Source organism: Cucumis melo, chromosome 11, assembly GCF_025177605.1.
Source record: "Cucumis melo cultivar AY chromosome 11, USDA_Cmelo_AY_1.0, whole genome shotgun sequence".
NCBI lineage: Eukaryota > Viridiplantae > Streptophyta > Magnoliopsida > Cucurbitales > Cucurbitaceae > Cucumis > Cucumis melo.
In genome coordinates this window covers 6,527,878-6,540,122 of record NC_066867.1, presented here as the reverse complement: position 1 = coordinate 6,540,122, position 12,245 = coordinate 6,527,878, and the positions used below count along the sequence as shown (strand labels likewise).

The window sequence follows — 12,245 nt, the reverse complement described above, 5'->3', positions numbered from 1 at the left end:
TTCATTAAAGGTGCAAGTCGATATATATATATATATATATATATATACATACATACATACAAGAGAAGGTTTACTTCTAGGTTTTAGGTTTATAAATATATATATTATATACATAATCAAGTTGGGTCAGGTCAATCGGACCCCTTACTTGCACAATCGACAACCCGTTAACTAACGGCTCGTTACACTATACAGTCCTAACATCATTCGCAGGTTCTCCATAGTGGACCAATAATTTGTACAAATTAATTCCTAGGTAGGTGGCTACCAAGACACTTTTTACCACTAGGCCAACCTATGGTTTAAATTCTTGATACTCTATTTATTTTTTTGCATCTCTTAATTTGATCTGTCTTTTGTTTCAATCTTGTTTTTTCTTCATCTTCCATTCACTACAAGAATTTTAGTCTCTGCCAACAATTTTTCTGACAATGTAAAAAAAAATGTGGGCAAAGATATAATGTACCAACGTAATTTTATTGCATGGACACACCCTCGCTTTTGCTGACATAAATATATATGTGGACAACAAGTTGCGTGGTCTAAAGAAAAAATTTTAAGTTGAACTTATATCGCTGACGTAATAAATACACATTTTTAAAAGGGCCAACAAGAAAAATAGCAAAATTAGAGGTTTACTTTGTATAAATGATAATTTTATTTTTAAATTGACAAAATAGCAAAACATTTAATTTTTAAATAATAAATGGGAGAACAATGCCTTAAATGCCCTACCTAATTGACAAATGTGATTTCTAAATACAATTGTAACAAATATCACAAATATCATATAATTAATACAAACTATGCACCCACCCCCAAAGAAAATAAACATCTTCTGCAACATATCACATCTTCTGCATGCAACCATTCAAACCATTCAACCACTTCACATCTTTGGCATTTACTTCTCCACTTTTGAAAACCCTAAAAAATTTTTGTGCCATCTCGCTCTGCCTTCATATCCTTGTTCTTTTAACATCTTCGTTGCTTCAAATCTTCGATTAACATCTTCGTTGCTTCAAACTTTCGTTCGCACGACCATCTCCATTCTTTCCTCTGTTTTGGTGACTTTTAAGATCGCTTTCCACTGTTTCCTTTTAAGATCATTTTCCACCGGCCTTCGTTCAGGTATTCAACCATTTGTTTCATCTTCAACCTTCTGTTTGTTTTCAACTTTCTATTCGTTTTCAACCTTCTTTTCGTTTTCAACCTCCTGTTTGTTCTTCAACCTTTTATTCGTTTTCAAATCGGTGAGTTATTCTTTGGATTTGTCCCATATTCTCACATTTTTTGTAGGTAGATAAGAAATACCCCGTCCTCACATTTTCTTCTTAAGATTTGTCTCGAGTCTGCATCTGTTTTCGATGTTCTTCTTGACTGGTGTTCTTCTATTTTGAAAATATAGTACAAACTTTTTTTCACTTGATTTTTTAAATAATAAATGGGACATATCACATATAGTACAAACAACATATCACATCCCCTTTCCATCGTTGCTTCCAATTGAATATTTTAATTTAGTTTTCCTTACTTAGGTAATTTTTATCATAATAATTGTATTTGACATGATTTCAGGGAGAGATTGAATTTTGAATTTAAACTTAACTAATTTATGATAATTAATTGCATTATATTTGGTATGATTTTAGGGAAAGATTATATAAAAAAATTGAATTTTTGAAATTCTTTTTATTTCTTAATGTTTATCTCAATAATTAATTATTCTATTATCTTTGCCATAATTTTAGGAAGAGAATTTTGGATGTATAATTCGAAAAATAAAAAATTGAATACTTGAAATTCTTTTTCTTTAATTTCTTAATTTTTATGATAATAATTAATTATTGCATTATCTTTGGCTAGATTTGGAAAAATTCAATTTTGAATCTATAATTCGAAAAAAATTTGAATATTTGAAGTTGTTTTTATTATCATAAATGAGTGTCTTTACGGACACCAAAATCTTCCCCAATTTTCTCCCTTACTACCAAAATCTTTCATGTATTTATATTTATATTATTAATTTAGTAAATACTAAATAGAAAATACTTAGGTCAAAATTTTCAATTTCTCGCCTCATTTAGTTTTTCACGGCGCCTCTATCATCTGACTCACCCTCTAATCTCTGCCTCTCACCGTCGCCGGCGTTCAATCGTCTCTCCTGCTCAGTCTCCAGCGTTCATCTCCGTTCGTCTTTCCTCCTCAGAAGTCTCCGATCGTCGTTCGCGCTCTGCTCCCTCACCGTTCCGTTGTTGTGCTGCCGCCGGCTACGATAGTAACTTTTCCTCGAGGACTCAATCGATTATTTTTCTCTAAGGTAAATAACTTTGTTTCTGCATTGCTTGAGTGAGTACATATTTTTTTTGCTCCACTTAGAACTTTTGGATGATATTTACAACCGAACAAGATCTATTCTATAGATTGGACAACTTATCCTCGAGTTCTTAGAATTTTTTTTTATGACATTTTGCCTATAGTTTTATCCTTTATTACCTACTTCGTTTCTTGGTTTTGTTTAAGTGAAAAGGAGAGGGGAGATTTGGGGAAAAACCTTTTTGCCTTATTCATGTTACATGTAAACACCCTTATTTTCACTTAAAATAATACAACCCCAACAACTCAACCTAAGAAATAATGTTTGATGAGGTAGGATCACTGTATTTTGAAAATTGTATTAAGTATTTAGTAAGCATCTTAGATTTTAGTTTGATAGAAACAGTGATAATTTTAAAGTTGTTTTAATAGTCAAAGTGTCACACTTGGAGTTGTAATTTGTAGTTGGTTATGAGTTTGAAAATCACCTTTAGACACTTCTTATATACCTTTTAGGTTGGTTTGAGAGTAAAATGTATCACTTACACATTTTAAAGTTACCTTGAGATTTTATTCACACTTTTACATTAGTTGAGTTTTGAAGTCATACTTAAGTATTTTTAAATTGTTTTGAGAGTCAATTATCACTTAGACACTTTTAAAGAGATTCTGTAGTTTGTTTTGGTAGTCACACTTAATCATTCATAAGTTGTTTTGAGAGTTGAGATCCATTTTTGGTGATTTTTAGTCGGTTTTTAGTTTGAAAGTCACACCCAAGGCACTTTTTAACTTGTTTTGAGAGTTAAAGTGTCACTTAGACACTTTGTAGTGATTTTGTGTTTGGTTTTGAGTTCAGAAGGCACGCATAATCATTTTGAAAATTGTTGTAAGGGTCAACACAATTTGTAGGTGATGTAGTTGATTTTTAGTTTGAAAGTCACATTTTGGGAGTTTTGACTTGTAATGGGATTTAAAGTGTTACGCAGATACTTTTTAACTTGTTTTTAGAGTTATATTGACATTTTCATACTTTTAAGAAACTTTTTAGGTTGACATTGATATTACATGCGAATATAGCCAATCATGCATATATTCCATATTTATTGTAGGCTTGAGTTGTAATACGTTGTGGCTATCTTGTAGCTACGTTAGCCGATCATGCATATATTTTATATTTATTGTATGGCTTAGTTTTAATATGTTGTGGCTATCTTGTAGCTACGATAGCCAATCACGCAAAGATTTCATTTTTATTGTTGTAATATGTTGTGGCTATCCTACATATATTTTGTTGGCTTGAGTTTTAGTCATACTTAGATAGTTTTAACTTGTTCTAAAAGTGAAAGTGTTACTTAGACACTTTTTAGATATTTTGTCTTTGGTTTTTAGTTTGAAAGGTACGCTTGAGTAGTTTTTACTTGTTTTGAGAGTTAAATTGCCACTTGGACCATTTTTAGAGATTTTGGGGTTGATTTTGAGTTTGGAAGGTACACTTGGAGTCTTGGACATTTGTAGGTTGTTTTGAGATTTAAGACTTGAAGTACTTAACCACTTGTTAACTTGTTTTTTGAGTTAAAGTGCCACTTAGACACTCGTTTTTTGAGTTAAAGTGCCATTTAGACTCATTTTAGAGATTTTGTGTTTGGGTATCTTTTAGGTTTTGAGAGTTAAAGTGAAACATTGACACTTTTTGGGTGTCTTTTAGGTTGATCTTAAACAGTCACTTCCTCATCTTCCTCACTTCTTTGATTCAAACTTGATCTTAGTCCTCCATTTCAATTGCCCATTTATGTATTACTCTTCAATTTCTATGTTCTCATTTTTCACCATTTGATTTCCAGGATCTGATTGGGAAGTAGATTATGTCTGTGAGAGCGAGGAAAGTCTCCACTCGAGGGGAAGCGGTGGCAGCAAATTATGCTTTTGGGCCTCTAGAAGATGATGTTATTATTAAACACAGGCTTCTCACACGAACAACCACCACAAGGGGGGAACCTCCATTGAAGAAGCTTCAGAAGAAGTTTACTTCTTTTGTTCTTGAGATTGAAAAGGATGGGAGTAACAATGATGACTGTGAGAAGCTTTCCAGAGCTTTTTTACAAGAGTTATCCACGTTTGAAATTCCTTTGCTGAAGAGTAAAGCAGTTGTTGATGCTAATATTAGGGAAAAGGAGAGTTTCCATGAGTTTAAGGATGAGATAAACAAACAGATTTTGTTAGCTCAGGATGATATTGAAGATCTTAAGAAACAGCTTGAAGAAAGCAAAATTGAGAGGCAACACAAGGAGGAGTGCGAGGCAATTAGAAAACTTATAGCAACACAGCCACCCAGGTCTGTGACACAAAAGACTATTGTGGATTTGGAGAAAGAGATTGCTGCACTTGATGCAGAGAACACAGCTAGTTCAAGGATGCTGGAGCTTCGTAAGAAGCAATTTGCGCTTTTGTTGCATGTGGTATGCTCCCATCAGCAATTTCTTGTACTTCTATTCTTTAACTGACTTTAAATGTAAACATTTTGGTCTCTTTGTTTTAAGATTCATTAATTTTGAAATTGGATTCTCCACTACCGCCAGTTTTTCACTTTTTGAATTGTTTAGGGATTCTTAGACTGATTGGTGCACAGAGAAGATAAAGATTTATATGCTTTCAAATTATGGCTCATATGAGGAAGGATGTGCATGGTTCTATTTGTGTTTCTTTCTAGTTTACCCTAGGTGCTGATATGAGATCCAATGAAAATGTAATTTCTAGTGTTCAGCCTCGAAGATCCAAGATTTTTATTTGAAAATATCTTCTAGGCTTTTCTAGTTTTTCTAAAACTTATCTTTTAGGCTTGAGAGACCTTCCCAAGAGGAGCAACTTCATAATGTCGTGAAAAGCTTGAGAATTCAAGATAAGTATACTAACTTTAACATTTTTTGAAAGTTTGAATCCTTATTTCTGGAAATTTTTTTGAAGGTCTTCTACTTTATCAAAGAAAAGGAGATCTTTCAGGTCTCTGTCAACATTCAACAAAGCCTTCCTATATTTTTTTTAATATATAGAAAGAAAAAAAAAAATGAAGGAATACAAGGGCAAAATTAAAACCAAGCCCACAATCGAGATCCGTAGCTCTTCCTATAGTTATCTTGGCTTTAGTAAAATTGATGATCTTCGATGGAAAAGCTACGGATTTCGACTCGTTTTTTGAACACCTTATTTACATTGCTCTCACTTTCTGTTGTGTTTGGCATAGAGATAGGAGAGCTCAGGTGGAGGAGGTGTTCTCACATTCTCCTTTCAAAGGAGCAGGGCAGGGTTTTGAGACAGGCTAGTTTCTTTGCATTTTCCTGGGGCATTTGGATTGAGATGATTAGTGGAATTTTTAGAGAGGTGGAGAGATCAGCTCAGGAAGTTTGGGAGGTAGTTAGGTTTATGTCTCATTATGTGCTTTGGTCACTAGACCTTTATGTATTTATGAGTTTGGTCTTGTTCTTTTGGATTGGATCATTCTCAGTAGCTAGGGTTGGACTCTCTCTTTAGTAGGATTTGTTTGTTTTTTCTTCTTATCTGGCCTTCTATATTCTTTCATTTCTCTCAATGACAGCATGATTTCTTACCATAAAAAGAAACATTGCTCTCATTGAGTGTAAATTCTCCCCATATATTTGGGACTACAGCCTTACTTCTCTAACTGTATATTCTCCTCGTGCATGTTCGAATTTCTATCTGAATGAAGTAGTTGTCTAACATGAGCTCTTGAACGAGATGGAATACCTTTTAAGTGTATGTGCATTCAAGAGTTATAGCCGTAGTCACTTTGGAAGTGATTTAATGGTCATCTATTCCACTGTTAGCCATTCTAGAAAATGTTCTGTTACTACCATTTAATCCAAGGGCTTCACCACATGATGGAATATTACATGAAGATTTTTGGAACATCCAACAAGAAGACTGCCTAGAAATACCAATTAAAAAGCAAAATTCACCCTGCTGCTCCCGGATTTGGGAAAAGATTCGGTTTGCCAGTAATTTCTTATCTTTTGTTGGAATAGAGAAAGTTGTGGCACAGTGCTTGGGGGGTGGTTTCGAGGGAATGTCTGTGTTTTTAACTTCCCCATTCTGGAAATGACTTCAACCACTTCATACATATACTTTGATCTGGACTAACATTGCGTAATGAGGATTCATCTTTAACATCTGTTCATTTTCTCGTCTTTTGCCTTTTGAATTGTTGTTGGGCCATGGTGAGGCCTTTTAAACCCATATAGAAATTGTAGCCACGCCTGAAAAGATCTCTATCCACACTTCTGACAATCTGCAAAAAATCTGTTGTCTGGTGCAAGTACTAACTAACGCTGTTCAAGTTTGTTTCTCTTGTGATTATGGGGGAAGTCCGAGGTTTGCTCATATATATGCTTTGAAATCCCATTCGAGCAGTTGTGCCTTGATAATTGTTGTTTGACTTTGATTGTTTATAAACTTTGTACCTAATACTTGAAAATCCTCAACTTATATTGGCGCAGGTGGATGAGTTGCAAAATACCATAGAGGATGAACAGAAGAATTTAATTGAGGAAACGAGAATCACAGCTGAGGAGAATAAGATTGGTGTGGACGATGCTAGCGGAAGCCTGGAAACCATGGCTGTCGACTGAGGTTGCACTCCTCGTATGTTCTGCTGTAAAACTTGTATGCATATAATTTTTTTTCAACTCAATATCGAAGAGTTCATGTTATCTGTAAATCTTGCTCAAGTCAAGAAATCAAAATGCAACAGCGAATGAGTAATGTAGAATCTTGTTCTTATTCTTAGGTATTCTGGGTGAAATGACATGCCATAGCAAATGAGTAAACCTAATTTCCATTGATGTTTGAGATTCATATTTTTTTTCTTTTAAAATTGCAAATATATTAAAATCTATAGGTGATAAACTTGTACAACCTATAGATTCTTATTGTCCATTAGTGATAGACCAATATTTCTATTGGTGATGAACTTCTATCATTGATAAATTTTGACAGATTTTGTTATATTTGTAAATTTTTAAAAGTATTGCTATGTTGATAATATTTTGGGTCTAATGATTATATTTGCAACTATAAAAAAAATATTTTAGTAATAGATATTTAAAAAGGTAAATGAAAGTAACAATGTAAGATCCCAACCCGTTGAAAGTGGTTGAGGTATCTTCACGTTTGTTGATAATGCAAACGCAATATCTAGGTTTGGTTTCATTCCAAGTTTCCAAAATGGGTCATTCTTATTCATAAAAAAAAAAAAAAAAGAGAAACTTATTTCCTCAAACCCATTACATAAAAAGTCCTTTTAGGGGGTTACTAAACATGACAAACAACTTTCTCAAACCCATTACAGAAAAAGTACTAAGTGGTTGCTAAATATGACAAACAACGACTTAGCTTATTTCTAAACAAACACTAAAAGAAGTCCATTCAAAACATATGGATGGTTATCACATCAATGGATTATGCATCATCTTCTAGGCTGTTGACTTATTGAGGAAGTAGTTGTTGACAGCTTGAGCAACCTCTTTCAAAGGTTGAACAGTTGCAAGTGAAGCATTTGAAGCCGCTTCTTCCTTTAACTCATATTGGACACTTGATTTTACTATGCAACTCTCTTCATTTTTCTCAATAATCTCAAAACGAAACCTGTAAAGAGTAAAGCCAAGATCCAAATAACCTCCTTCCACCATTTCTGCTATTTTTATACGATTCTCATTATCCACCTTTGTAAACTTCTCTTTGTATCTCACACCACCTAAACCTGTAATTGTATAAAAATTCTCTCAATTATTGTCAACCTAAATTTGTATATGATTTGAAGGCATGTTTAAGAGTTATTTTGAAAGTTACTAAAAAACATTTCTTTCTTCCTTCAAAATCAGTTTAATGTTTAATTAGTACATTCTTACTTTTTTACTTATAAACAAGTATATGGAAACTAGACTGAATTTAATTAAATGATTTGTTCTGAACAAAAAGAATGTTTTCTGCCTATTAGAGCATATTATCCCATTAACTTGATTTTTTAAATTTAAATCACTTTCTAGAATCACATTGAAACGTACTAAAACAAGGAAAAAAAACCATGATATGAAAATGACTGTAAGAAATTGCAAAATGAAACATTAAGTATGATTAGGAGTAATTCAAAAACTTAATAAAAGAAATTTTAATTATTTTCAAAATAACTACAAAACATGCCATGACGACAAGAACTAAACCGAGATGATACTCATAAGTAGTTGAGAAAGATTGAGTAAGGATTTTAACCAGGAGCAAAAGTGACATAGAGAAGAGTTCCTTCGCCGCCATTGCCTTCGAGGAACTCGATTTTCTGAACGACATGAGGGACGTGATGTAGAAGGAAGTTTCCAAACTCAACGGTGCCATAAATCTCCCAAACTTTGGCGGCCGGCGCCTGAATCTCAGTCTCATCAATGAGTTCACTCAGCATTTTTTTTGTTTGATCTTTTTCTGCACGACGAAGCACACTCAGAGAGATATATATGTAGTTTGTTTTTTCCAAGGACCATTAAGATAAGGCCCCCATACACCACATATTTTGAATGATATTTATTTCGTCACCTATATTTTATTCTAGATTTAAATTCTACGTTGATCCATAAACTTTATACAGCTCTAGTTGCTGGTTGGGCCGGTTCAATGGCCCTATACGAATTAGCAGTTTTTGATCCCTCTGATCCTGTTCTTGATCCAATGTGGAGACAGGGTATGTTCGTTATACCCTTCATGACTCGTTTAGGAATAACCAATTCATGGGGGGGTTGGAGTATCACAGGAGGGACTATAACGAATCCGGGTATTTGGAGTTACGAAGGTGTGGCCGGAGCACATATTGTGTTTTCTGGATTGTGCTTCTTAGCAGCTATCTGGCATTGGGTGTATTGGGATCTAGAAATATTTTGTGATGAACGTACAGGAAAACCTTCTTTGGATTTGCCGAAGATTTTTGGAATTCATTTATTTCTCTCAGGGTTGGGTTGCTTTGGTTTTGGTGCATTTCATGTAACCGGATTGTATGGTCCGAGAATATGGGTATCCGATCCTTATGGATTAACCGGAAGGGTACAAGCCGTAAATCCTGCGTGGGGTGTCGAAGGGTTTGATCCTTTTGTTCCGGGCGGAATAGCCTCGCATCATATTGCAGCAGGTACATTGGGCATATTAGCGGGCCTATTCCATCTTAGTGTTCGTATATATCGTTTTATTTTAGTTTTTTAACTTTTAAAAACGTTTATTTTAGTTCCTATACTTTTAAAAAGTACATATTTTAGTCTCTGTTGTTAAAATTATGTTAAAATGATTAGGTTATTTCTATATTTGGATGACTAGATTGCTAAATAAAATAATTACTCTCAATAATTTAGGATTTCACTTTCTCAACTCGTATGGTAGATGTAATTCGTCTATATGTGATTCGTTGAGGTGCCTTTTTCTTTTTCTTCCTCTTAGTTCTTTCTTCATTTTTTAGAGGTTTTGCGATTAATCGTAGAAATATTTATCTGCAATTTCGTAGAGTTTATTTTATACATATGTTTGTACTTATTTTGTTTTTCTAGTTTAATTTATCTTGTCGTGGATGTTAACACAAATATGTGAGTTTTATTTTTATTTATTTTTTATTCTACTCAATGTCTGATTTGCTTCAAGATTTGAATTTGAAAAAAATAAATAAGTAAAGGGTGGGGAGTCGAGGGGATGTTAAAGATTTAAGTTTTGGAGAATAAAAAAGAACAAAATTAGTTTTTAATTTGGGTTTATTTTATTAAAGTGTGTTGATTATGTTTCTCTATTGACATAAAACACTACAAGAAATTTTGGATTTCTCGATGTCCATTTAAATCGTCGAGAGAATAGGCGTCAGGAGATAGGGTATCTCCCGATGTAACAACTGGAGAGTGGGAAGATACTATATCTCCCGATGCCTAAAACATGCATGGGCAATTAGTTAGTATCTCTGAATGCCTTGTTGTGTACAGGTTGGGAGATAGGAGGAACTCGTGACAGGCACATTTAGTCATCTTGAGTTACGAGGAAGGTTCGACACATACGGTGAGGCATTAATTGAAAAGAAAACATTTAAAAAAATGATTCTGTATCTCACGACACCTTGCAGAGATACAGGAGAACTCCCGGTGCTTTACTGGCACCATGGGGAGTTATAGGGAATTGCCGAAGCATATCGGGCTATGCCAGATCTCCTTTAAAAACCCTCCCAAAGTTCGTATTTCACAGATATGCGAAGGGGAAGAAGAAAATACGAGAGAAGAAGCCGAAAATGTGCCAATGTCGTCCTTGTCGTATGCTCTGTCTCTTCAGATGCCACCCCTGTCCTCCGGTGCTATCGTTGCCGTCGTCCGCCCAATCTCTTTCAATATGTAATTTATATAAGCTAGATTACTAATTTTTTCCTGAAACCCCTTTGTTCTCTAAATTCTTTTACGCCCCAAAGATCAAAAAGTTAATTAAGTTCTTTTGGTGGAGCGGGATGAATGCTATATTTGTACAAATGGGGTTCAATTGGTTGGCCAAACAATTTAGAAGATTCTTTTTCATTGGTTTCAAATGATAGACAACAACATTAACTTATATGTTGCTAATTTTTAGAATGTAGATTCAAATTAGATCTTCCAAACTAACTTCCAATAATCAAACCTATTTGTCTTTTAGGTCTTTAATGATGAACAAGAATTGAATCAAACTCAACAATAATTTGTTGGTTTAATATAGAGAGGAAGTGTCCCAATTTTTAGAGATTGTAAAGTTTCATGTTGATGATTTTGGATGAACAAGATGTCCATGCAAAAATTGTATGAACTCAACATGGAAGTCATTAGAGAGTATGAAATGACATCTATTTATAACAATTGGAAAATATCCCCCTCATATGTGAATTAGGTATATCATGGAGAGCGAATTAACTTGCTTAGAGGTTTAGAAAGAGTTACGAAGGTTTTGCATTATGAGATGTTGGGTTGTTATGGGGTAGGTTGATCATGAAGTGGGATTGGGTGAGGAGGGGAGGGGAGGGGATTAAACGTCACTTCGAAGGTCTCAATGTCATTGTTACATTAGGTGGTCTGCCGAAGTGAGTTTTTGTGTAAGGAGTCCATATTTAGCGTAGAAAGAGTCAAAGTTGAGAGGTTGGATTGTTATGGGGTTTGGTTATGGAATGGGTTTGGGAGGGAGGGCTTAAATGTCACTTTGAAGGTCTTGATGTCATTGTTACATTGGGAGACATGCCAAAGTGAGTTTTTGTATAAAGAGTCAAGGTTAAGCGATTTTATTGTTGTTACATTTTTAGAAAGATTCAAAGTTGAGAGATTGGATTGTTATGGGGTAGATTGATGGGAGTGAGTTTGTTGGGTTGTTATGGAATGATAGGTTGATCATGGAGTGAGTTTGTTGGGTTGTTATGGAATGGTAGGTTGGTCGGGAAGTTAATTTAATCATTGTTAATTAGTGAAAAAAGTTTTGGTTGTTGTCATCCATTTTTGGGTTATTTAAAGTTTAAACAATGTACTTTACTTCATGTGGTTGTAGGTGTGGACTTGTTCGAAGATTACGTTGGCGATGCACAATGATTTTTTTTAATGTATTTATTATTTCAAACGAACATTGTAAACAAACTTTTTTTAATGAAATATATTCTAATTTTGTAAATCAAACTTTTGTATTTCAATATAGTTATTAATTCATAACATTTTGTTTGACAATTTTATTGAATTTTAGATCGAATTGAAACCAAAAAAGGTACCATAGGTAACACAAAAAAAAAAAAAAAAAAAAGAAAAGAAAAGAAAAGAAAAGAAGAAAATAATAATTGGTAAAATAAAAATAAATTAAAAATAACAATTTTCGAAGCACATTATTATCAGGAGTTGAAGCCCCACAATGCT

The 12,245-nt window shown here is 33.9% G+C and overlaps 2 protein-coding genes across 4 annotated transcripts; one reads left to right on the top strand and one right to left on the bottom strand.

The window, feature by feature from the left end:
* The first annotated feature begins 2,041 nt into the window (after nucleotides 1-2,041).
* LOC103498386 (THO complex subunit 7A-like) lies at nucleotides 2,042-7,169 on the top strand. 3 transcript variants are annotated; one of them, XR_007824833.1, is made up of 4 exons: nucleotides 2,042-2,320; nucleotides 4,158-4,772; nucleotides 5,151-5,212; nucleotides 6,825-6,877. XR_007824833.1 is itself a non-coding variant. In XM_051091677.1 (3 exons), the coding sequence occupies exons 2-3, from the start codon at nucleotides 4,179-4,181 to the stop codon at nucleotides 4,929-4,931; spliced, it is 609 nt and encodes a 202-aa protein (XP_050947634.1). In that variant the 5' UTR covers nucleotides 2,042-2,320; nucleotides 4,158-4,178; the 3' UTR covers nucleotides 4,932-5,070. The 3 variants fall into 3 exon arrangements, 2 of the variants coding, with proteins under 2 accessions (XP_050947634.1, XP_008459188.1); XM_051091677.1 differs by lacking the exons at nucleotides 5,151-5,212; nucleotides 6,825-6,877 and adding an exon at nucleotides 4,917-5,070; XM_008460966.3 differs by lacking the exon at nucleotides 5,151-5,212 and having other exon boundaries at nucleotides 2,044-2,320; nucleotides 6,825-7,169.
* A 374-nt stretch (nucleotides 7,170-7,543) lies between these two features.
* On the bottom strand, nucleotides 7,544-8,779 carry LOC103498385 (norbelladine synthase-like). The gene is made up of 2 exons (XM_008460965.3): nucleotides 8,596-8,779; nucleotides 7,544-8,086 (listed from the first exon to the last, which is right to left on the bottom strand). Exons 1-2 carry the CDS (start codon nucleotides 8,777-8,779, stop codon nucleotides 7,800-7,802), a joined length of 471 nt encoding a protein of 156 aa, XP_008459187.2. The 3' UTR covers nucleotides 7,544-7,799.
* Between the last annotated feature and the right edge of the window lie 3,466 nt (nucleotides 8,780-12,245).

Coding starts and splice junctions, on each gene's coding strand:
- LOC103498386 (XM_008460966.3), top strand. CDS start 4,179: ATGTCTGTGAGAGCGAGGAAAGTCTCCACTCGAGGGGAAGCGGTGGCA. Junction 4,773..6,824: donor TTGCGCTTTTGTTGCATGTG/GTATGCTCCCAT, acceptor ATATTGGCGCAG/GTGGATGAGTTGCAAAATAC.
- LOC103498385 (XM_008460965.3), bottom strand. CDS start 8,779: ATGCTGAGTGAACTCATTGATGAGACTGAGATTCAGGCGCCGGCCGCC. Junction 8,087..8,595: donor CTATGTCACTTTTGCTCCTG/GTTAAAATCCTT, acceptor ATACAATTACAG/GTTTAGGTGGTGTGAGATAC.